We start from the raw sequence: 24,699 nt of genomic DNA, 5'->3' as shown, positions 1-24,699 counted from the left end.
GGAGATCCGGTTTCAGCCCGATCCCACAGGCCAGGCCGAGGGACCCCACTGGTGCACGAATTCGTGCACCAGGCTTCTAGTTGTAATGAAGTTCAAGCCTTACTACTTTGTGAAACAGTTCTAGAAGCAGCAGAGGAGCCCAAAGGAGGATGGGAATCACCCATGTAATAATACAAGTGCTAGCCTACAGGCTTCCCCTAAAACATTTTATATAGTCCTCATAACTCTTTGAAGTAAGGTTACTGAGACTTGGAGATGTCAAAAAAACTTGCCCTAAGATACTAAGCCAGCAAGTTATAAACACTGAACTTGAATCCAGGTGTTTCTAAGACCCTCAATTTTGGCTAAACATATATGGAAGGATTTTCAATTTACATGCAAGTCTGGTTGAAGAGCATAATCCAGGATGAGATTTACAAATGTTAGTTGACAGTCCTGAAATTTATGGTTTAAAAATTTAATTTGTTGAGAAACTAGAAACTCCTTTAAAATTGTATATATGTGATTTGGTTATAAGAAGGAAGTGGCATTTTTTTTTAAAAATATATTTTATTGATTTTTTACAGAGAGGAAGAGAGAGGGATAGAGTTAGAAACATCGATGAGAGAGAAACATCTATCAGCTGCCTCTTGCACACCCCCCACTGGGGATGTGCCCGCAACCAAGGTACATGCCCTTGACCAGAATCGAACCTGGGACCCTTGAGTCCGCAGGCCGATGCTCTATCCACTGAGCCAAACCGGTTTCGGCGAAGTGGCATTTTTTAAAATTTTCTTATTTATATTGAAGACCATAAAGAAGCCTTCATCATAATGCCAATAATTCTTTTTTTTTTTAATATATTTTATTGATTTTCTACAGAGAGGAAGGGAGAGGGATAGAGAGTTAGAAACGTCGATGGGAGAGAAACATCGATCAGCTGCCTCCTGCACACCTCCCACTGGGGATGTGCCCGCAACCAAGGCACATGCCCTTGACCGGAATCGAACCTGGGACCTTCCAGTCTGCAGGCTGATGCTCTATCCACTGAGCCAAACCAGTTAGGGCTGCCAATAATTCTTATAATTTAAGTGATCAAATTCTTCAAATAAATTTTTACTTTTTGCCACTGGAGTTCTTTTATTTTAAAAAATATATATTTTAATTGATTTGTAGAGGGAGAGAGAAAAAGAAACATTGATGTGAGAGCGGAACATCAATAGGCTGCCTCTTGCACACCCCGTACCAGGGATTGAGCCGAAACCTGGACATGTGCCCTGTGACCTTTTGGTGTTTTGGGTGTAAGGGATAATGTCCAAACAATTGAGCCACACCAGCTAGGGCTTGAGTCCTTTTCTTTAAAGTCCCTGTTAACCATTTCTTGGGGCTCTGTATTTTATAATAGTTGCTCAAAGACATGCTAACAAAAGACAGACAAACAACTGCAGACCTCAGTATTCCCTCTCAGATTTCTACTCTTGCCTCAGTCATTTTACTTGGAAAGCTCATGTTAAAAGTAGCCTTAACATGCATTAAGGCATGGCTCAGTGGGTGAGCGTCAACCTATGAACCAGGAGGTCACGGTTTGATTCCTGGTCAGGGCACATGCCGGGGTTGCAGGCTCGATCCCCCGTGTGGGGCATGCCGAAGGGAGCTGATCGATGATTCTCTCTTATCAATGTTTCTCTCTCTCTTTAAAAACATGTTTGTTTTTTTTAAAAAAAGAGAGTGGCCCAGCTGGCATGGCTCAGTAGTTGAGCATCAACCTATGAACCAGGAGATCACGGTTCAATTCCTATTCAGGCCACATGCCCTGGTTGGGGGCTTAATCCCCAGTGGGGGACGTGCAGGAGTCAGCTGATGAATAATTCTCTCTTATCGTTGATATTTTTATCTCTCCATCTCTGTAATCAATAAAAATATATTTTAAAAAAAGAAAATACATGTTAATTTTCTGTTACTTATTCCCTTACTAGACATTATTATCTGTTAAATTATGAAATGGCTAATCTCTTAATTCTGAGTTTCATCAACATTGTAGATATTTGATTTGGGGTAAAATAAGTTTCTCTTTTGTGTAATTTCCTGGTCTGTATCCATTTCTCACACAATTGTCTGGATAAACACCTTGCATAGTCAACTTGAATGACATAAATAGGGAAAGAAAACTGTACTCATAGTCATTTGTTCATTTTCGAATCCGTTGATTAATTGGGACATTTGTCTTATTTGTTTAATAAGATAAACCTTTACCCTTTTATTGACTCAAACTCTAATATGTCTACTTGGTGCAATTCTGCTCACCTGATGTTTTAGAACCAGACATAAGTTCAGAGGAATCTGTCTCCACTGTAGAAGAACAAGAGAATGAAACTCCACCTGCTACATCTAGTGAGACAGAGCAGCCAAAGGGGGAACCTGAGAATGCAGAGAAGGAAGAAAACAAGTCCTCTGAGGAAACCAAAAAGGAGTAAGGAGTTACGCCTTCTTGCTATATGTAATTAAAGTATGTAAAAGGCCTGTAGACACGGTTGTTTTGGTTTGTTTTAAAATATGTTTTTATTGATTTCAGAGAGAGGAAAGGAGGGGGGGGGGGCTAGAAACATCAATAATGAGAGAGAATCATCGATCAACTGTCCCCTGCATGCCCCCTACTGGGGATTGAGCCCACAACCTGAGATGTACCCTGACTGGGAATCGAACATGACCTCCTGGTTCATGGGTTGATGCTCAACCACTAAGTGACACCAGCCAAGCTATAGACAAGATTGTTTTAAAGTGTCATAACATTGATTTATGCTAGATATTTGCTTTTTTGTTTCATGTTTTAGTATTGCCATTTGAAATAGGTTTATTATGTAGATGTATGGCCTATTAGAATGTGTAGTGGTTGTCAAAACAATGGTTTAGATCAGGCATCCTCAAACTACGGCCCGCAGGCCACATGCGGGTGTTTTTGCTGTTTTGTTTTTTTACTTCAAAATAAGATATGTGCAGTGTGCTTAGGAATTTGTTCATAGTTTTTTTAAAACTATAGTCCGGCCCTCCAACAGTCTGAGGGACAGTGAACTGGCCCCCTGTTTAAAATGTTTGAGGACCCCTGGTTTAGGTAATCCAAAATTCATTCCTTTTAGCTTTGGATTGTGTTTTTGTGCTTATAATTCATTGTGAGAGTGTCTTGGTATTTTAAGCACTGACATAATTTCAAATGAAACATGATTATAAAAATCTGACCGTGGCCTGGCCCATGTCCTCAGTGGTTAGAGTGTCGGCCTTTGCACCAAAGGGTCCCAGGTTTAATTCCTGGTAGGTGCAGGTTCCATCCCTGGCCCGGTTGGGGCATGTGTGGGAGGTAACCAATTGATGTGTCTCTGTTATATCAGTGTTTCTCTCCTCCCTGTCTCCTATTCCCTTCTTCCCTTGCACTCTTTCCAAAAAATCAATGGCAAAAAATTTCCTTGGGTATTAACAACAACAACAAAAATCAGTTGGATTGGTGTCATCACATGCACTAAAAGGTTGCTGGTTTTATTCAGGGTCAGGGCACATGGCCCAGGTTGCAAGGCTTGATCCCTGGTAGGAGATGTGTAGGAGGCAGCTGATCAATGTTTTGTGCTCATGTTGTTACTCTCTCCCTTCCTCTCTAAAAATCAGTGGGGAAAAAAAAAAGGATAATTTAGTAATAGCTATACCTTTTAGATGTAATCCTCAGGGAATCCTTTATCCCAGGTACATGGGTATACATAAAATCTGGAAATTTGTTGTTGTTGTTAATCCTCACCCAAGGATATTTTTCCATTGATTTTTAGAGGGTGTGGAAAGGAGAGCAACACCACTTAGCAACACCAGCCAGGACAGCACCCTATTTTTTTTTAAATGTTTTATTTAGTAAAATTTTGTTAAAATACATGTCACCTTAGTGTGGAAGTAAATTAAAGCATTAATTTGTATCCATCCTCCATCTGTTTCTCTTTCTGACTTTATGCCCCTTTCTGGAAAGTTTATTTTGCACAGTAACAATTCTTTATTTTAAAGAGAGAAAGATCAGTCTAAAGAAAAGGAGAAGAAAGTGAAAAAAACAATACCTTCTTGGGCTACCCTTTCTGCCAGCCAGCTCGCAAGGGCCCAGAAACAAACACCACTGGCCTCCTCCCCACGTCCCAAGATGGATGCGATCCTGACTGAGGCCATTAAGGCAAGTTTTACTTCCAGAAATTTATATAGGTTTATTCTGTTCATCTTTTGCTTATTTGAAAATGGTATACTCCTGTCCAGACATCAAAAATGTTGCTCTGCTTCCTAAAAGAGAATAGAAGAAAGCCATTTTGAAGTTTGTTTCTTATAATGTAATTAGTGGCCTGGTGCACGAAATTCGTACACATTAAAAGGGAATTAGAGGAAATATTTTAATATTGCTATTTGCCCTTTCTCTATAATAGAAGTGTCGGAGATGAAAGAAAATTAGTAAAATGTATATGAAAATCTCCCTCTTGTCAGAGCCTGGGGCGTGCCGCAGGACCTAGAGTCAAGTCCCCGCCCACCACCCACATGCCCTTTGAAAACGCAGGAGACCCAGACCTGGCTGGCCCCACCCCCACTGGCTAAGACCCAGCTGGCCCCACCCCTGTCAAGCCCCTCCGGGCGGGGGGCACAGCCTCAGGTCCCCCGGCCCAGCGCTGGGGCGGGAGGCGTGGCCTGAGGTCCCCTGTCAAGCCCCACTGGGCAGGGGGCGCGGCCTGAGGTTCCCCGGCCCAGTGCTGGGGTGGGGGGCGCGGCCTGAGGTCCCCAGTCAAGCCCCACGGGGCAGGGGCCGCAGCCTGAGGTCCCTCGCCCTGGCCAGGCACCATGCAGCCTCAGGTCTCTGCTGTTCGGTAATGACGTTATGGTGTCCCGGCTAATTTGCATATTTCTCTATTATATAGATAGAAGGATATATTTGACTAGAGGCCCGGTGCACGAAATTTGTGCACTCGGGGGGAGGGTCCCTCAGCTCGGCCTGCTCCCTCTCGCAGTCCAGGAGCCCTCGGGGGATGTCTGACTGACGGCTTAGGCCCACTTTCCACGGGGAGTGGGCCTAAGCTGTCAGTCGGACATCTTTAGCGCTGCCGTGGAGGTGGGAGAGGCTCCCGCCACTGCTGCTGCGCTTGCCAGCTGTGAGTGCAGCTTCTGGCTCCGCAGTGCTCCCCCTGTGGGAGCACACTGACCACCAGGGGGCAGCTCCTGCATTGAGTGTCTGCCCCCTGATGGTCAGTACACATCATAGCGACCAGTCATCCCACTGTTCAGTCCATTTGCATATTAGCCTTTTATTATATAGGATGAGCACTGTTTATTTTTTTTAAATTCAGATTTCCCATGGCAAGTATTTTGAACATCTTGAGATTTTTTTTTAACACAGTTCACTGATTGAGTATTGTTTTATTTGAAGGCTTAACATGTTAATTCATTCAACAACTATTTAAGGGCTAACTTTTCTGTGTCAGGCAACTCTGCAAATGATATAGGATAGAACACGATGAAACAGGGCCCTTGCCCTTATGAAATCTAATGGTGGTTCAGGGTAACTGAATAATGTTGAGAATTTTTATCTTAAAAAAATATACCATCTCTCCTTAATTCCATTTTCAAAGCTAAGTGTCTAATATTGTTAGTGGTAATCTTTCAAACCTGAGTTATAAGAAATCCTCTTACTACTTTGCTTCATCACCTAGCCTTTCCAAAATACTTGCAAAATGCTGTAATCCATTGACTTTAATTAGCTTATGTGATCATCAGATATGGTTTTATTTTAATTTTTTTTAAATATATTTTTTTTTGATTTCAGAGAGAGAGGAAGGGAGAGGGAGAGAGAGAAACATCAATGATGAGAGAGAATCATTGATCAGCTGCCTTCTGCATGCCCCACACTGGGCATCAAGCCTGCAACCCGGGCATGAGCCCTGACCAGGAATCGAACAGTGACCTGGTTCCTAGGTTGATGCTCAACCACTGAGCCACGCCAGCTGGGCCTTATTTTAATTTTTAAGGTTATCTTTTAACCTGACCTTGCCATTTTTTGTGTAAATTTTTCTAGTTAATTTTGCTTTGTTTGTTTTATATGAGCCATAGACTTCTTCATTTCAGGGACCCTGTCCTTAGAGCTGAGCTAGAAATCGGGGGAGAGATAGAGATCAACTTAACTAAGGGTGGTGGTTATAGGAAAGAGCAAACTGGAGGTCATTCTCAGAATTTGAGAAGACTGCATTGACACAAACTGGAAAAGGCTTTGTTTTCAGACCTCTCCCTGCACTCTTTTAAGAGTACTCTCAACACAGTAAGAAAACTTTCTTCTTCTAGATAGCTTGACTATAGAGATCTCTTTTCTTTATGTTGCCTTTCTTCAAGGATTTCCCTTCATGACCTCTCAGCCTAGGATTGGAGGAGTAGAGTAGAATTACAGTGAGGACAGAGATGGGTCTGAAATTTTAAAATATTAAAACAGTATAATTAGGCCTAAAGAATAGTTTGAATATGAGTATGCATATTCCATGCAGTGTAATAAATCATGGTTTTAGACCACTGGTAATATTTTCTGGATCAAACAAAAGTCCTGATGTCTACTTCCATCTCATTGTCAGTTTGGTGAAGCAAGGGATTGTTTTAACATTAGAGAGTTCTTTTTTGGCCTATTTTCTTTCCTTTGTTTTTTAATAAGATCAGGAGTAAACAATAGGCTATAATAGGTCAGAGACATTTACTTGAAGTAAGTGGACTCATTAACAATTTCTTTTGTGTTGCACAACCTTTTCTTGTCTGAGTTTTTCTTTATTGTCAAAGTGTTTACCCAATGAAGTCTTTACCCAATGAGAATGAGTATGCACTACATTTAGTGTATAGACAATGGCAACACAAAATTGTTAGACTACCAGTGGTCGGCAAACTCATTAGTCAACAGAGCCAAATATCAACAGTACAACAATTGAAATTTCTTTTGAGAGCCAAATTTTTTAAACTTAACTTCTTCTAACGCCACTTCTTCAAAATAGACTTGCCTAGGCCGTGGTATTTTGTGGAAGAGCCACACTCAAGGGGCCAAAGAGCCGCATGTGGCTCGCGAGCCGCAGTTTGCCGACCACGGGACTAGCCCGTGAGATAAATAACAGGTGCTGTTTAAGTGTGCTTCAAAATGTAGCCGAAACCGGTGTGGCTCAGTGGATAGAGCGTTGGTCTGCGGACTGGAAGGTCCCAGGTTCGATTCCGGTCGAGGGCATGTACATTGGTTGCGGGCACATCCCCGGTAGGGGGCATGCAGGAGGCAGCTGGTCGATGTTTCTCTCTCATCGATGTTTCTAGCTCTCTATCCCTCTCCCTTCCTCTCTGTGAAAAATCAATAAAATATATTTTAAAAAAAAAAAAAATAAAACAAAATGTAAAGCATTTGAAAAAATTTTCTGCCTTAAGTGACATAATGACCTGCTTAAGTCTTCCATGGGCATTAGTCAAATGAAATATAGATAAGTAGAATGGAAATGGAAGAGGGCATGTTAAATTGCAATTTAATGCCCTGTTGTTATCCAAAATGCCCCTTAAAACTTTGCTACCTATAAGTCCAGTTTTATTTTATTTTTTTAAAATATATTTATTGATTTTTTACAGAGAAGAAGGGAGGAGAGAGAGTTAGAAACATCGATGAGAGAGAAACATCAATCTGCTGCCTCCTGCACACCCCCACTAGGGATGTGCCCGCAACCAAGGTACATGCCCTTGACCGTAATCAAACCTGGGACCCCTGAGTCCGCAGGCTGACGCTCTATCCACTGAGCCAAACCGGTTAGGGCTATAAGTCCAGTTTTATGCCATTTATTCAGATTATCTTCGCTTATGTTCTCTGCTGACATTCACACAAAGCCTGCAGAGAGATCCTGGTCCTGGTGTGCCAAAACTCATTCCATAAAAAGGCGAGATCTGTGATCCAGTGTCTGCTTTCCTTGTTTTAATGCTAAAGATTGTCTTCTAAATATAGAATAGAATTAAAATGGAATGAGGTTCTTCAATAACACAAAATGTTATTCACATGTTGTACCTTCTCTTTGGAACATTTTTTAAATTATTGTTGCAGAAATATTTTAATTCTTCATTTCTCCACAGCCATGATGAACTGAACTTACCTGAAGTACTGTTCATTCGTTCCTGCCATTTTTTCATTCATTATTAAGTTCACTTTCAAAATAATTTATTTTGAAAACATGTGTCAGCTTCTCTGTCTAAAGAAAAGCAGCTAGTTGAAAGTAACGTGTATGGTTTGGTAAATTGTTTTCTAGGCATGCTTCCAGAAGAGTGGTGCATCAGTTGTTGCTATTCGAAAATATATCATCCATAAGTACCCTTCTCTGGAGTTGGAGAGAAGGGGCTACCTCCTTAAACAAGCACTGAAAAGAGAATTAAATAGAGGTGTCATCAAACAGGTATTACACAGTGGTTGATAATAAGATCATTCCATCATATAAGTCCATAGTAACATTTAGGCTTTTTATATTCTTTTTGTTAAAAATAAGTTAACATGATGAAATACTTAAGCTTAACCTAGTTTTACTATCTGAGACTAGGTTTCCAAATCACTGCCAGTTACCTTTTATAACTAGCCTAGAGAGTAGAAGCAATAGGATAGTGTAATTATTTTCTAGCTGCTTGTACTTTTAATTGGATTTTCATTGGAGGCTTTGTGCTGTAGATGAGAAGTAAGGCTAAGGAATCCTTTTATTATAGCAGCAAAAATGATAATTGCTTTTGTGTTAGATTTGTTAGTTTTAAAGCCTTGCTTATGTGGCTAAACTTGTTGCCCTTATAAATTAGCTTACCTTTGCTCAAACTGTTAAAGCTTGTTAGGACCATCAAAGAAACCGGAGTAAATTGAGACTAGTACTAATACCAATATGAATTTTAAGCGTAAATCTGTGATACTTTGCATAGTACACCAAAATGTTGCTTAGAATCATGAAAATATAAATCGAGAATGGACTTTAAACCTTCTTCAGAGGTTCAGAGGGATGAAATAACTACCGAGGTCACATGGGAGTGGCGAAGGTGGTTATCTAAGGACCCAGTTCACTGCATTCCCAGAGTCCTCTTGCCTTTTTACCTTTCTGCCTAGATTGATTAATATAGAATTCTGTGCCACTCAGGCATTTAAACTCTTTGGGAACTTTCAACCAGTACTTAATTCCACCAGTATATATAGGGTGTCCCCTGTGTGCCAGGTGCTTGTGGGTCCATCAGCGAGGAAAACAGATTTCTGCTGTGTGGGGCTTACATTCTAGCTTTCTCAAAATGTCAAACTGATATGTAAGTGGGTCTTTAAAATAATCATTGATTAAAAGATATTATCTAACCAATATAATTAGAACCAAAGACCTGTCCTATATCACAGTGTATGTTAGCACAGTTTGTGAGTTGGCTTTGTGTTTTTCTTTATCAAAATAATGGTTTGTGACCTATTCTTGCCTCATAGCCTGACCTTCTGTTTGATGTTTATAAGATTATTCAGATTAGCTTCGCTTATGTTCTCTGCTGACATTCACACAAAGCCTGCAGAGAAATCCTGGTCCTGGTGTGCCAAAACTCATTCCATAAAAAGGCGATATCTGTGATCCAGTGTCTGCTTTCCTTGTTTTAATGCTTTCCTTGTTTTCTGCTTTCCTTGTTTTTATAAGCTGGAAGCATTTCAGCTAGATTGCTATGTTCATAGCAGTGTAGGTAAAGCTAGAGTGTGGAGGACTCAGGTTAATGTAAATCAACTTTAAAGTTCTATGAAAGTGCTTTGTAAACTATGGAAAGGAAATATGTGGTATGACTTACATAACCTTTCCCATATATAGGAGAAATGTATAATGGGCAAACTGGGAAACATTATGGATGGCCTGAGATGAAGTAGGCTGTAAACTTTTGCCAAGTAGCTATCGCCCTTTCAAGACAGAAGATTTTTCATTTTCCCCAGCAGATTGTGTCCCTTCTTTCCATGGGACTTTTTTTTATTGGAGGGGGTAGTTTATAATAGACAATCTGGTATCACAATAGCATTCTTCCCCAAATTTGTAGATGAGGAAACAAAAGCTGAGGGTTTACGGGGTTGTTCAGTATTGAATAGCTAGATAGTACCATAAATAGGATTCAGTCCCATCTTTTGACTAATCCATTGTTTGCTTGCTTCTCTCTGACAAAGTGAACAGTATTTTACATTAGTTCTTGTATTACTATTCCCTGTAATTTGCTTATTAATCTGGTATAGAGTTAGAAATGTGAATACCAGAATAATTTAAAATAAAAATGTTGGTTATTACAGCTAAATTTAATTTACTTTAGGTAAAAGGGAAAGGTGCTTCTGGGAGTTTTGTTGTGGTCCAGAAATCAAGAAAAACCCCTCAGAAATCCAGAAACAGAAAGGTAAGAAGTCTGTACCATAGTTTGTACACTGTGATACTGTTACTACTACTCAAAATACTAACTTTGTGCCATGCCCTGTGCCACGTTTGCCTTTTTATTAAGTCCTAGAGAGGTTACAAGTAATTTACTCATTCTTGCCCACCTAGTGAACAGAATAGACAGTGTGCAAATCCAAGCACTCCAACCCCAGAGTCTGTGGACTTAACTGCCCTGTTAAGTTATGGGAAGCTGTATGAAATTATCCTACTTTTTGTGAAATATAAACTACAAGAGGCAAAAAAAACCACACACACACCCTAAAAAATAAACATATTTCTACTCAATATTATACCCCACAACTATTCTCAGAGCCAGTTTTTCTTCTCTCTCCTCGCCAAGATACATAATTTCATTTATGGAAAGTATACAGTAATAAAGTGAAATAAATATCCAGTATTTGCTCTATGTTAGTAATTGAAATAATGAATATTCCTCTACATCTTTATTTTCACAACTCTGAAAATTTTTGTACTTTTTTCATAAAACTGGCAAGCACTTTCAAAATGAACTGTGCAGTGCTTTTTGGTGCTCCATGACACTTTTTCATTGTTAATGAATTAAGGCCTTTCAGTAAAGTCTAATTATTTTTTTAAATTTATTTTTAATACATTTTTATTGATTTCAGAGAGAAAGGGAGAGAGAGAGATAGAAACATTAATGGTGAGAGAGAATCATTGATCGGCTGCCTCCTGCAGGCCCCCTATTGGGGATCAAGCCCACAATCTGGGCATGTTCCCCGACAGGGAGTCAAACCAGGGAATCAAACAATGACCACCTGGTTCATAGGTCAACCCTCAACCATTGAGCCACACAAGCCAAGCCTGTTTTTTATTTTTATATGTATTTTTAACTCTCCTAATCTGAAATTTGAATCTTATATTGCCACACAAGTAAAATTACAGCACTGTGATATGATTTATTTGAATGTGAAAAGAATGATAATTTTGTTTGGTTGGTTGATTTGGCAACCAGCTTAGAAAAAGCCTTTGAGTTGAATATAGAAGCATTTGTACAAAAAGCTCTACATTCTCTAATGATAATTTTTGATATTACATTTCAGAACAGAAGCTCTGCAGTGGATCCAGAACCACAAGTAAAATTGGAGGATATCCTCCCACTCGCCTTTACTCGCCTTTGTGAACCTAAAGAAGCTTCCTACAGTCTCATCAGGAAATATGTGTCTCAGTATTATCCTAAACTCAGAGTGGATATCAGGTATGACCTGTTGGCCTGGATTTTAAAGCATAGATATTTGTTATTCCCTTAGCCCCTTTTCATGAGGAAGAAAGATTAAATATTCAAGGGATGACTGTTAGCTGAGCTAGGAATAAAACCTTTATTGTGGATTTAATTTTTTGTCTCATTATGTGTTCTTTTTTACATCTCCATCTCCATATATATATATATATTTTTTTTTTAACCCAAACTGCATGTTAGCTTTTGTAAGACACTGATAGAGTAACTTTTTTTTTAAAATTGATTTCAGAGAGGAAGGGAGAGATAGAAACATCAGTGATGAGCGAGAATCATTGATCAGTGGCCTCCTGCATGCCGCACACTGAGGATCGAGCCAGAAACCCAGACATGTGCCCTTGTTTGGAATCAAAACCAGGACCCTTTAGTCCCAGGCTGACACTCTATCCACTGAGTATACTGGCTAGGGCAGCATTAAACTCTTAATGTCCTCTCATCTCATTTTTAAATTATTTTTTCTAATTTTTTTATTGTAGTAAAATACACAAATATAAAATTTACCATCTTAACCATTTTTAAATTTTTTTTTATTGATTTCAGAGAGGTAGGGAGAGGGAGAGAGAGAGAAACATCAATGATGAACGAGAATCATTGATCAGCTGCCTCCTGCACACCCCACACTGGGGATCTACCCCGCATGTGCCCTGACTGGGAATCCAATGGTGACTTCCTAGTTCATAGGTCCAATCTCAACCACCGAGCCATGCCAGCCAGACCATCTTAACCATTTTTAAACTTACAGTGTTTAATGGTATTAAATCCTATATAATAGAAGCCTAATATGCTAAGTGGCCGTCCATTCAACCAATCAAAGCATAATATGCTAATGATATGCTAAGGCCACTCAACTGCCTGCTATGACATGCACTGACCACCAGGGCACAGACAGTCGACTGGTAGGCTAGCTTGCTGCTGGGGCGCGACTGAGTGAGACTGGCTGGACATGCCCTGGAGCCCTCCTGCGGTCCCTCCCCAGCCATGCACTGGTGGGGTCCCTCGGCCTGGCCTACGCCCTCTTGCAATCCAGGACCCCTCGGGGGATGTCAGAGAGCTGGTTTCAACCTGATCCTACAGGCCAGGCCAAGGGACCCCACTGGTGCACGATCGGGGCTGGGGAGGGACCGCAGGAGGGCTCCATGGTATGTCCAGCCTGTCTCATTCAGTCGGGCCTCTAGTGTATTCATAATGTGCTACCAACACGACCATTCATCTCTAGAATTCTTTTCATTTTGTAAAATTGCAGCGTGGTACCTGTTAAGCAAGAACTCATTTTCTTTTCCTCCAGACCCTGGTACCACCATTCTACTTTCTGTCTCTGATTTTGTAACCTGGTTCTTCCACTGCCTTGTTATGTGACCTTGGAGAAATGACTTGATTTTTCTGTGTCACTTAACTTCCCCTTCAGTAAAGTATGGGAAATAATAGTACCTATTTCTTGGGGTTGTTGTGTTATTTATTTAGAACAGCACTTGGCACCATAGTACATGCAATATCATGTGTAATAATAGATTAGAGAATTTTTCAGAAAAGAGCTGTGCTTAGGAGTTAGTAGTAAGTTAAAAACATGGGCATTGATTACGTCTAGACGAATGTGTAGAATTAAGTGGGATGACTGACAGTGGGGTGACAAAGGAGAAAAGGATGGGAAAGGAGCTTCATTAGAAAATTTCAGAGGGAGGGGTTGGCATTCTTTTGGGGGAACTGAAAGAAGCCTGGGTCTGACTGGATCTAGATTAACAAGGGGTAGGACCATGTCACCAAAGCCTTTGGAGCTGGATTGAGGCATTTATACCTGACACCTGTTCTGTTGAGTAACATTAATAAAGATATATCTTGCCCTAGCCAGATTTCTCATTGGTTAGAGCATCGGACTGCAGGGTCCTGGGTTCCATTCCGGTCAAGGGCACGTACCTCGGTTGCAGGCTTCTCCCCTGTCAGGGCTCATGCAGGAGGCAACCAATGGATGTGTTTCTCTCACGTCGGTATTTCTCTGTCTTTCCCTCTCACGCTCTCTCTAAAAATCAATGGAAAATATATCCTCAGGTAACAATTTTTTTTAATAAATAATAAAATAAAAATCTATGGAAAAAATATCCTCAGGTGAGGAGTAACAAAAATAAATAAACGAACAAACAAGCAAACGTCTTTGTAGGCATATTGACCTTAGAGTGGAGTGCAGTGTGAAAACAGCAGCACAGTGCCCAGAAAAGAGGGCGTGGTGGCTTGTATTAAGGTTATGGCAGTGATTAGAGAGAGAGGGCCAATCTGAGAATCATTGAAGCAATTGGTAAATAAGTTTTATCTGAAGATAGGAATGATAGAACTCTGAGTGAATGATGGGATTCTTGCTTAGGACAAGGTATATGCTAACATAGTTTGTGCTGAAGGGAACTAATTTAACTGATACTCATTCCTGGAGCATTTGAACCTAGGTTAGGAAGATTCTTTTCAGACCAGTTATTTAATTTAATAAAAGAGTCAGGGTTTCAGTGTTTTACTTAAGCTGTGATTGCCCCCGTTAGAAATCAGCCTTTAAGCAATCTAACTTATAAAGCAAGTAATAGAAAAATTTTCACAGTTAAATTATTCCCTCAGTTATGTTCCCAAAGCTCTATGCCCATACTTTAACCCTAACCCTTATCATTCTCTACCATAATTATGTATTCATTATCTCCTAACTTCCTTGAATTTAATGACCAGATCTATGTGTTTATTCTTGCATAACCGTACTAAGTACCTAGTAAATGTTTGGGATGAATGACTTAAGAGAGTGTGTATGTTTTGGGTCTTAGCATAAATCATATTCCTCCCTGAATGGAACCACACTGGCTTAGAAATTTTTTCATTGGGAGTTGTTTTTATTGGGAATTCTTCATTTGAAGTGTCAGGGGTGTATAAGATTTGATGGTATAATTCCTACTCTATAGCATCCTGTTAGAACATGGGGGATCCCTTCTACTCTTCATATGGATGATGCCATTAATAACTATAGCAGGTCAGCTTGTAATACTTAGTGGTTATAAAAGATTCAAAATTGCCCAGCCAGTGTTGCTTAGTGGTTGAGCATCAACCCATGCACCAAGAGGTCACCAGGTCAGTTCCCTGTCAGGGCACATGCCTGGGTTTCAGGCTCGATCTCCAATGGGGGGCGTGCAGGAGGTGGCCAATTGATGTTGATGTTTCTCTCTCATTGCTATTTCTACCTCCCACTCTCCTCTAAAAACCAATAAAAACATACTTTTTAACAAAAGATTCAGCCTTAGCCAGTTTGGCTCAGTGGATAGAGCTTCGGCCTGTGGACTGAAGGGTTCCAGGTTCGATTCCAGTCAAGGGCACATACCTCAGTTGCAGGCTGATCAATCAATGTTTCTCTCTCACTTCGTTTCTCTTTTTGTCTCTCCCACTCTCTAAAAATCAATGGAAAAGTGTCCTCGGGTGAGGATTAACAAAAAAACAAAAATAAAATAAAAATTTTAAAAAGATTCAAAATTTCTTCTCCAAAGAAAAAGATCAAAGCTCAATGATGTACCTCAAATGATAATAGTGGGGCCCTCATTATTCTGCCCACTGATCTTTTCTGTCTAACGAGCAGCTAACCAGTTTCAAATAAATTGCTTGATATTCTCATTTGGGGGCTATTCTAGTCATTCTTGAGAGGTGTGGCAAAACATGTCACCAGACTTTTGGATTGTGATTAAGCCTTTCTTCCTGTTGTTGGCCCAGATGTAAAGCTTTCCATTTGACTCTTTTCTTGTTCCATACCACATACCCTCTAAGTACTGAGTCAACTTGTCTTCTCCCTACACCTCAGGTTCCCCAGCTGCCATTCAGGCCACTGCCCCTTGACAGAACAGCTCTTGCTTCAACACTTTGTTCTTCTGTGTTATTTTTCTTGTTTTTAATGATACTCAGTTTCTTCTTGCCTGCCATTTGGTTTTGACAACCTTTGTTTGTTTGTTTGTTAATGACAGTTCTCTTAGGACAGACATATACTATGTTAAAAACAACTTACTCTGTTTCTCGGGGAGTTGTATTTTATTAAGCTGACTTAGATACTGGTTTGTAAAAAGTGGCTCAGTTGTTTTTTGTTAATGTATATATATACATTTTTAAAACCAGTTAGGAATTTTGCCTCAGAGAATTCTAGAGTTGGATAGAACTTTAAAGATACCCATTCTTTGCTTGATTACACAATTTGATTGCTGTTGTGATCTGATAATAAATGATAGGTTTTTGGAATGCCCTAACATTTTGGAAACTAGTCTGTATGTACAGGTAATGACTTAGCATCCTTGCTTGAAAAAGAATGCCACTTGCTAAGGGTGCCACTTGTTAAAGTAATTTATTACTTTATTGTCCATTTTAACAAAGTACTATGTGTAATAGAAATCAGAACTTTAGTTCAAGGAATAACCCTGGATCTATTTCTTCAAATCTTTGCTTCATCTATATATTTATCATTATTTTTTGTTTTCTCTGCAGGCCTCAGCTGTTGAAGAATGCTCTGCAGAGAGCAGTAGAAAGAGGCCAGTTAGAACAAATAACTGGTAAAGGTGCTTCTGGAACATTCCAGGTTAGAGGCCAAAAACACTTGGTTATAACAAAGTGGTTCTCAAAAGTTTTGGTTTCAGCCGAAACCGGTTTGGCTCAGTGGATAGAGCGTCGGCTTGCGGACTCAAGGGTCCCAGGTTTGATTCCGGTCAAGGGCATGTACCTTGGTTGTGGGCATCCCCAGTGGGGGGTGTGCAGGAGGCAGCTGATCGATGTTTCTCTCTCATCGATGTTTCTGGCTCTCTATCCCTCTCCCTTCCTCTTTGTTAAAAATCAATAAAATATATTTTTAAAAAAATTTAAAAAAAGTTTTGGTTTTAGCCCTGGCCAGTGTGGCTTGGTTGAGTGTCTTCCCATGCACTAAGAGGTTGCTGGTTCAATTTCCTGGTCGGCGCATGTCCAGGTTTCAGGCTTGATCCTCAGTTGGGGATGTGCAGGAGGTAGCTGATCAATGATTCTCTCTCATCATTGATGTTTCTATCTCTCCCTCTCCCTTTCTCTCTAAAAACCAATTTTTAAAATCGAAAATAAAAAAAATAAAAAATGTGTTAATTAAAAATAACTATCATTTTTAAAAAGAAAATTTTAAACATTTAATTTATAAAAAATAAACCCACTACAAGTTAACATCACATTTTCATGAAAAATAACTATATATTTTTAAATTAATGAGCCCTAACCGATATGGTGTGGCTCAGCTGGTTAAGCGTAGTCCTATGCATTAAAAGGTTGCAGGTTCAATTCTTGGTCAGGGTACATACCCAGGTTGCCGTTTTGGTCCCTGTGGATCCATGTTCTCCCACATCATTATTTCTCCCTCTCCCTTCCTCTCTCTAAAATCAGTAAAGATATATATATATTTTTTTATTTTTTTTATTTTTTTTTAAACCATATGAAAAGAGGAGGCACTGTTTAATAGATTCTTGCAAAGTCTTTAATGTCTAACTGAATAGAAGACAACTGATATTTATTTTCAGTATACTTTGGGTTAGGTCTGTGAAGAAAATCTAACAAATAGTTTTGAAAGGAAGAAGGATTTTAAGATAATTTTCAAATAGTTGTGAATATTATTCTATGGCACTATACCCAAACTCAACAAATGATATAGTGTGTGTTTTTTTTTAATAGTTTTTTTTTTTTGAGGTATGATGTACAAACCGTAAGATATGCTTATTTTAACCTAAATGTTATAATTCAATCATGTTTAGTAAATTTAGAGTTACACAACCATTACTGCAATCCAATTTTAGCATTTGCATCACCCAGAAAAGACCCCTTGTGCCCATTTGCAGTCCCTTCCCATTCCCATCTCCAGCCAACCTAATCTCTTCTCTCTTGTATAGATTTGCCTTTCTACAAGTTCCATATAGGTGGGATGACACAATATGTGGTCTTTTGTGACCGGCTACTTTTATTTAATATACACTTTTTTAGTTTTATTCATGTTGCAGCATGAAGAAGTACTTCTATTCCTTTCTCTTTTAATATATTTTTTATTGATTTCAGAGGGAGAGAGAAATAGAAACATCAGTGATGAGAGAGAAGCATTGATCAGTTGCCTCCTTCACGTCCCACACTGGGGATTGAGCCCGCCACCCAGGCATGTGCCCTTGACCGGAATCAAACCCGGGACCCTTCTATCCGTAGGCCCACACACTATCCACTGAGCCAAACCGGGTAGGGCACGTTCAAATCTTTGTGTGGATGTGTTTTTATTTCACTTGGGTATATACCTAGGAGTGTAAACTATATAGTAAATTTATGTTTGGTGAGCTATATAGTAAATTTATGTTTTAAGAAACTGCCAGAGTAGTTGCATCATTTTACAGTGTATAAGGGTTCTAGTTTCTCCCTATCTTTGTCTCATTTATTATAGCCATACTAGTGGTTACCTTAAGGCATCTCATTGTGGTTTGGGCTGGCATTTTCCTGATAAGTACTAATGTTGACCATCTTTTAATGTGCTTAATGGACATTTATCTTCTTTGGTAAAATGTCTATTCAGATCCTATGCCTGTTTTTATTTTTTTTTTATTTTTTATTTTTTTTATTTTATTTTTTATTATTTTTTTTTTAATATTTTTATTGAGGTATTATATGTGTACATATCTTACCATTACCCCCCCCCACCCCACACCCACACATGCCCTCCCCCCCCAGAGTTTTGCGTCCATTGTTTATGCTTATATGCATGCATACAAGTCCTTCGTTTGATTTCATAACTCCCCCCCTTTCCCAAACTTTCCCCCTGTACTTTGAAAGTCTGTTTGATGCTTTACTGTCTCTGTATCTATCTTTTTGTTCACCATTTTATAATGTTCTTTACTATCCCTAAATGAGTGAGATCATGTGGTATTTTTCTTTCATTGACTGACTTATTTCACTTAGCATAATGTTCTCCAATTCCATCCAGGTTGCTGCAAATGATGAGAATTCCTTCTTTTTTATGGCAGCATAGTATTCCATTGTGTAGATGTACCACAGTTTTCCGATCCAGTCATCTGCTGATGGGCACCTAGGCTGTTTCCAAATCTTAGCTATTGTAAATTGTGCTGCTATGAACATAGTGGTGCATATATCCTTTCTGATTGGTGTTTCTAGTTTCTTCGGATATATTCCCAGGAGTGGGATTACTGGGTCAAATGGGAGTTCCATTTTCAGTTTTTTGAGGAAACTCCATACTGTTCTCCACAGTGGCTGCACCAGTCTGCATTCCCACCAGCAGTGCACGAGGGATCCTTTTTCTCCGCATCCTCGCCAACACTTGTCGTTTGTTGATTTGTTGATGATAGCCATTCTGACAGGTGTGAGATGGTACCTCATTGTTGTTTTGATTTGCATCTCTCGGATAATAAGTGACTTTGAACATGTTTTCATGTGTCTCTTGGCCTTCCTTCTGTCTTCTTTTGAAAATATTCTGTTTAGGTCTGTTGCCCATTTTTTTATTGGATCATTTATCTTCCTCTTATTGAGTTGCATAAGCTGCCTGTAGATGTTGGAGATTAAACCTTTATCAGTGATAGCATTTGCAAATATGTTTTCCCATGCAGTGGGCTTTCTTGTTGTTTTGTTGATGGTTTCTTTTGCTGTAAAAAAGCTTTTTATTTTGATGTAGTCCCATTTGTTAATTTTCTCTTTAGCTTCCATTGCCCTAGGGGCAGTGTCAGTGAAGAAGTTCTTGTGGCATATGTCTGAGATTTTGTTGCCTGTGGATTCCTCTAGTATTTTTATGGTTTCCCGTCTTATGTTTAAGTCCTGTATCCATTTTGAATTTATTTTTGTGTATGGTGTAAGTTGGTGATCTAGTTTCATTTTTTTGCATGTATCTGTCCAGTTTTCCCAACACCATTTATTGAAGAGACTGTCTTGACTCCATTGTATGTTCATGCCTCCTTTGTCAAATATTAATTGAGCATAGTGGTTTGGATCGATATCTGGGTTCTCTATTCTGTTCCATTGATCAATATGTCTGTTCTTGTGCCAGTACCAGGCTGTTTTGAGAACAGTGGCTTTGTAATACAGCTTGAAATCAGGTATTGAGATCCCACCTACTTTATTCTTCTTTCTGAGGATTGCTGAGGCTATTCGGGGTCTTTTTTTATTCCAGATGAATTTTTGGAGAGTTCTTTCTAGGTCTGTGAAATATGCTGTTGGTATTTTGATGGGGAGTGCATTGAATCTGTAGATTGCTTTGGGTAGTATGGACATTTTAATGATGTTGATTCTACCAATCCAGGAACATGGTATGTTCTTCCATCTGTTTACTTCTTCCTCTATCTCTTTTTTCAGTGTCCTGTAGTTTTCTGCGTATAGGTCTTTTACCTCCTTAGTTAAGTTTATTCCTAGGTATCTTAATTTTTTTGGTGCGATGGTAAATGGGATTGCTTTTTTAGTCTCTCTTTCTGTAAGTTCATTATTGGTGTATAGAAAAGCCATAGATTTCTTGGCGTTAATTTTGTATCCCGCTACATTGCCGAATTCATTTATTAAGTCTATTAGTTTTTTGATGGAATCTTTTGGGTTTTTTATGTACAATATCATGTCATCTGCAAATAAGGACAGCTTCACTTCTTCTTTTCCAATTTGGATGCCTCTTATTTCTTCTTCTTGCCTAATTGCGATAGCTAATACTTCCAGTACTATGTCAAACAGGAGTGGTGAGAGTGGGCATCCCTGTCTTGTTCCTGTTCTTAGGGGAAATGGTTTTAGTTTTTGCCCATTGAGTATGATGTTTGCTGTGGGTTTATCATAAATAGCTTTTATTATGTTGAGGTATGAGCCTTCTATTCCCACCTTGTTGAGAGTTTTTATCAAGAAAGGGTGTTGGATTTTGTCAAATGCTTTTTCTGCATCTATTGATATGACTATGTGATTTTTATCTCTCAATTTGTTTATGTGATGTATCACGTTTATTGATTTGCGGATATTGTACCATCCTTGCATTCCTGGAATAAATCCTACTTGGTCATGGTGTATGATCTTTCTGATGTACTGCTGGAGCCGATTTGCTAGAATTTTGTTGAGGATTTTGGCATCAATGTTCATGAGGGATATTGGCCTGTAATTCTCTTTCATTGAGTTGTCTTTATCTGGTTTTGGTATTAGGGTGATGCTGGCTTCATAGAAGGAGCCTGGAAGTGTTCCTTCCTCTTGAATTTTTTGGAATAGTCTGAGGAGGATAGGTTTTAGTTCTTCCTTGAAAGTTTGATAAAACTCTCCTGTGAAGCCATCTGGCCCCGGGCTTTTGTTTGCCGGAAGCTTTTTGATGACTGCTTCAATTTCTTCCATAGTTACTGGCATGTTGAGCTGTTTAGAATCTTCCTGATTGAGTTTTGGAAGGTTGTATTTTTCTAGGAATATGTCGATTTCCTCTAGGTTGTCCAGTTTGTTGGAATAGAGTTGTTCGTAGTATTTTGTAACAATCCTTTGTATTTCGTCGGGGTCTGTTGTTATTTCACCTCTTTCATTTCTGATTTTGTTTATTTGGGTCCTCTCTCTTTGCTTCTTGGTGAGCCTGGCTAGAGGTCCATCAATCTTGTTTATCCTTTCAAAGAACCAGCTCTTGGTTTTGTTGATCTTTTGTATTGTTTCTTTGGTCTCTATGTCGTTTATCTCCGCTCTGATCTTTATTATTTCTTTCCTTCTGCTTACACTGGGCTTATCTTGTTGCTCTCTCTCTAACTCTTTGAGTTGTTGGGTTAGGTAATTTATTACCATTGTTTCTTGTTTTTTGAAGTAGGCTTGTAGAGCTATGAACTTCCCTCTCAGGACTGCTTTCATTGTGTCCCATAGATTTTGGATTGTTGTGTTTTCATTGTCGTTTGTTGCCATGATGTTTTTTATTTCTTCCTTGATGTCTTTGGTAACCCAGTCATGGTTTAATAACATGCTGTTTAGTCTCCAAGTGTTTGATTTCTTTGGGTTGTTTTTATTGTAGTTGATTTCCAGTTTTATGCCACTGTGATCTGAGAAGATACTTGATATGATTTCTATCTTCTTGAATTTGGAGAGACTTTGCCTATGTCCTAACATATGGTCTATCTTTGAAAATGACCCATGTGCACTTGAGAAGAATGTATATTCTGTGGCTTTGGGGTGAAATGTTCTGAAGATGTCGATTAATTCCATCTGTTCTAGTGAGTCATTTAGGATTGATGTTTCTTTGCTGATTTTTTGTTTAGAGGATTTGTCCAATGGTGATAGTGGGGTATTGAAGTCTCCTACTATGATTGTATTACTGTCAATCTCTCCTTTGATATCTTCCAGGAGTTTTTTAATGTATCTTGGTGCTCCTGTATTGGGTGCATATATGTTTACCAGAGTTATTTCTTCTTGTTGGATTTCTCCCTTAAGTATTATGAAGTGGCCTTCATTATCTCTTGTTATGTCCTTCACTTTGAGATCTAATTTGTCAGATATAAGTATTGCAACCCCAGCTTTTTTTTCATTTCCATTTGCCTGGAAAACCTTTTTCCATCCCTTTACTCTCAGTCTGTATGCATCCTTTTTTTTGAGGTGGGTTTCCTGTAGACAGCAGATATCTGGGTTTTGTTTTCTTATCCAGTCTGTTACCCTGTGTCTTTTGATTGGGGCATTCAATCCATTTACATTTAAAGTTATTATTGATAGGTACTTATTTGACGCCATTTTTATTCTATACCCCTGTGTACCTTCTTTGCTTCCTATTTCTTTCTTTCTTTTTTTTTTTTTTACAGCAGACCCTTTAGCATTTCTTTCATTGCTGGTTTGGTGGTGATAAACTCCCTTAGTCCTTTTTTGTCTGTGAAGCTCCTGATTTCACCTTCAATTTTGATTGATAGCCTTGCTGGGTACAGTATTCTTGGATTTAGACCCTTCCTTTGCATGACTTGGTATATTTCATTCCATTCCCTTCTGGCCTGATGAGTTTCTGTTGAGAAATCAGTTGCTAGTCTGATGGGGGTTCCTTTGTATGTAACTGTCTGTCTCTCTCTGGCCGCTTGTAAGATTCTTACTTTGTCGTTGGTGTTTGCCAACTTAACTATAATGTGCCTTGGCGTCGGTCTTTTGGGGTTCATTTTGCTTGGAACTCTGTGAGCTTCTTGGATTTGTGTGGGTTTTTTCTTCCCTATATCAGGGAAGTTTTCTGTTATTATTTCTTCAAACAGGTTTTCTATTCCTTGCTCAGTTTCCTTTCCTTCTGGCACCCCTATTATCCTGATGTTGTTTTGTTTTGTATTGTCCCGAAGTTCCCTTACGCTCTCCTCAATCTTTCTAATTTTTGTTTCTAGAAGCTGTTGTAATTGGGTATTTTTTTCCATCTTGTCTTCTAGCTCACTTATGCGGTCCTCTGCTTCATCTAGTCTACTCTTGATGCTTTCTATTGAGTTCTTTACAGCAGCGATGTCATTTTTCATTTCTTCTTGGTTCTTCTTCATTTCTTCTTGGTTCTTACTCATATTGTCGAATTTGTCTTCCATCCTTTTCAGCCACTTTATGACCATTTCTCTGAATTCTTTCTCTGATAGGTTGTTTGCCTCTAAATCGTTTACTTCTTTTTCTGGTGATGCCTGCTTCTCTTTCCTGTTTGGGCTGTTTCTTTGTCTCCCCATGGTCTCTCTTCTCCGGATGTCTGGTTATATAGATTTCTCTCTCTGGCGTTGATTTAAAGGTATAAAATACAACACAACCAGGCACAACAGACAAGGCACTGAACAGAATTGTATTCACGATATTAATAACCTCCAATAAAGGTAACCACCAGAGAAAGACAAATTAGGGAATAGGAGTGGAAGAGGGAGAGTAAAAAGAAAGAACAACAACGAAGAAAAAAAAAAAACAACAAAGAGTGTGAATCTGAACTTGGGAAAAGAGCAGAAAGAAAGAAAAGAAAAAACAGAAAAGAAAAAGAAAAGAAAAAAAAAGTAAGAGAGACAAGAATGATACTAAGAGAGAAAAGGGGAACAAACTATATATATGGGGAGTAAACTCCACTAGAACAACCACTATTCCCAGCAAATTCCAGCAACACGAGCCTGGAGATTAATACAAACTGCAACAGCAGCTAATATCAAGTGAGGCAAGGGAAAACAAAAGTAAAAAACAAACAAAAACAAAGCAAACAAAAGAACCAACCAAACCAACAAAAAGAATAATCAAAACAATCTCATAAAAAAGCATAAAAATTCAATCTAATCAACATTCAAGCAAACAACAACAAAAGGCCCGAGAGAAAAATAATTTTTTAAAGGTAGCGTAGAGAGAGGTTTGTATGGATTTGGAGCAGGGGGTTGGGAATTAGATATATAAGTAGGGTGAAGTTTTAGCAGGGAGTAAACTGAAAAAGTAGGGAAAATCTAAAGCCAGAAAGGGTTAAGATAACCTGGGGACCAAAAGGGGAAAGGTTAGGAGGAGAGTGATGGCATAATTTTAGCTTTGAGATAGGGTAAAGCGATTGTAAGGGAAAGATGCAAATCGAATGTAGGACACTAATCCAAAAATAAAAGAAAGGGAAAATCTAATGACAGTAAAAAGAAAAAAAAGTAAAATAATAGTAATAACAGTGCTGATTGAAAATAAAAATGTAATAATTAAAAAGGTGAAAATCAAGTGAGGAAAAAGAAAAAAATATTAGTTTCTTAAGTAAAAGATGCAAAAAATGAAAATAAAAAAATATGAGAATAAAAAAATTAAAAAATTGAAAAAAGAATTGAAAATTAAAAAATAGGAAGACTAAAATGTGCAGTAGCGGCTGTCATTCACTTCCTCTATTATTCTGTTTGGTACGCCTTTTTCCCAGTCTGGGCGGTATTTCAGTTCAGCTTCATTCCAGGGCTCCTCAGTGTTGGAAGCCAGTCCTGCTTTTTAAGCCAGCCCTGTCTTAATTTCTCGTATTTATTTTTGATTACACCAGAGACAATTAGCGTTTCAGCCCCTGGGTGGCAGTGTTTCTGAATTGACTTCCGGGCCTCTCTAGCT

At 38.9% G+C, this 24,699-nt stretch overlaps 1 protein-coding gene across 4 annotated transcripts in view; it reads left to right on the top strand.

Moving 5' to 3' along the window:
• The window catches only part of HP1BP3 (heterochromatin protein 1 binding protein 3), a 51,185-nt gene that overhangs the window by 9,777 nt on the left and 16,709 nt on the right, over positions 1-24,699 (top strand). For all 4 annotated transcript variants that reach the window (XM_054720412.1, XM_028155423.2, XM_028155422.2 and 1 more), the window contains 6 exons: positions 2,296-2,449; positions 4,015-4,174; positions 8,280-8,423; positions 10,318-10,398; positions 11,498-11,652; positions 16,174-16,264. In XM_054720412.1, the coding sequence (XP_054576387.1) occupies positions 2,296-2,449; positions 4,015-4,174; positions 8,280-8,423; positions 10,318-10,398; positions 11,498-11,652; positions 16,174-16,264 (785 nt within the window). The remainder of the gene's footprint in view (positions 1-2,295; positions 2,450-4,014; positions 4,175-8,279; positions 8,424-10,317; positions 10,399-11,497; positions 11,653-16,173; positions 16,265-24,699) is intronic.

This window comes from Eptesicus fuscus, chromosome 9, assembly GCF_027574615.1.
Source record: "Eptesicus fuscus isolate TK198812 chromosome 9, DD_ASM_mEF_20220401, whole genome shotgun sequence".
NCBI classification, from domain to species: Eukaryota; Metazoa; Chordata; class Mammalia; order Chiroptera; family Vespertilionidae; genus Eptesicus; species Eptesicus fuscus.
This window is presented reverse-complemented; position numbering and strand designations above follow the sequence as displayed.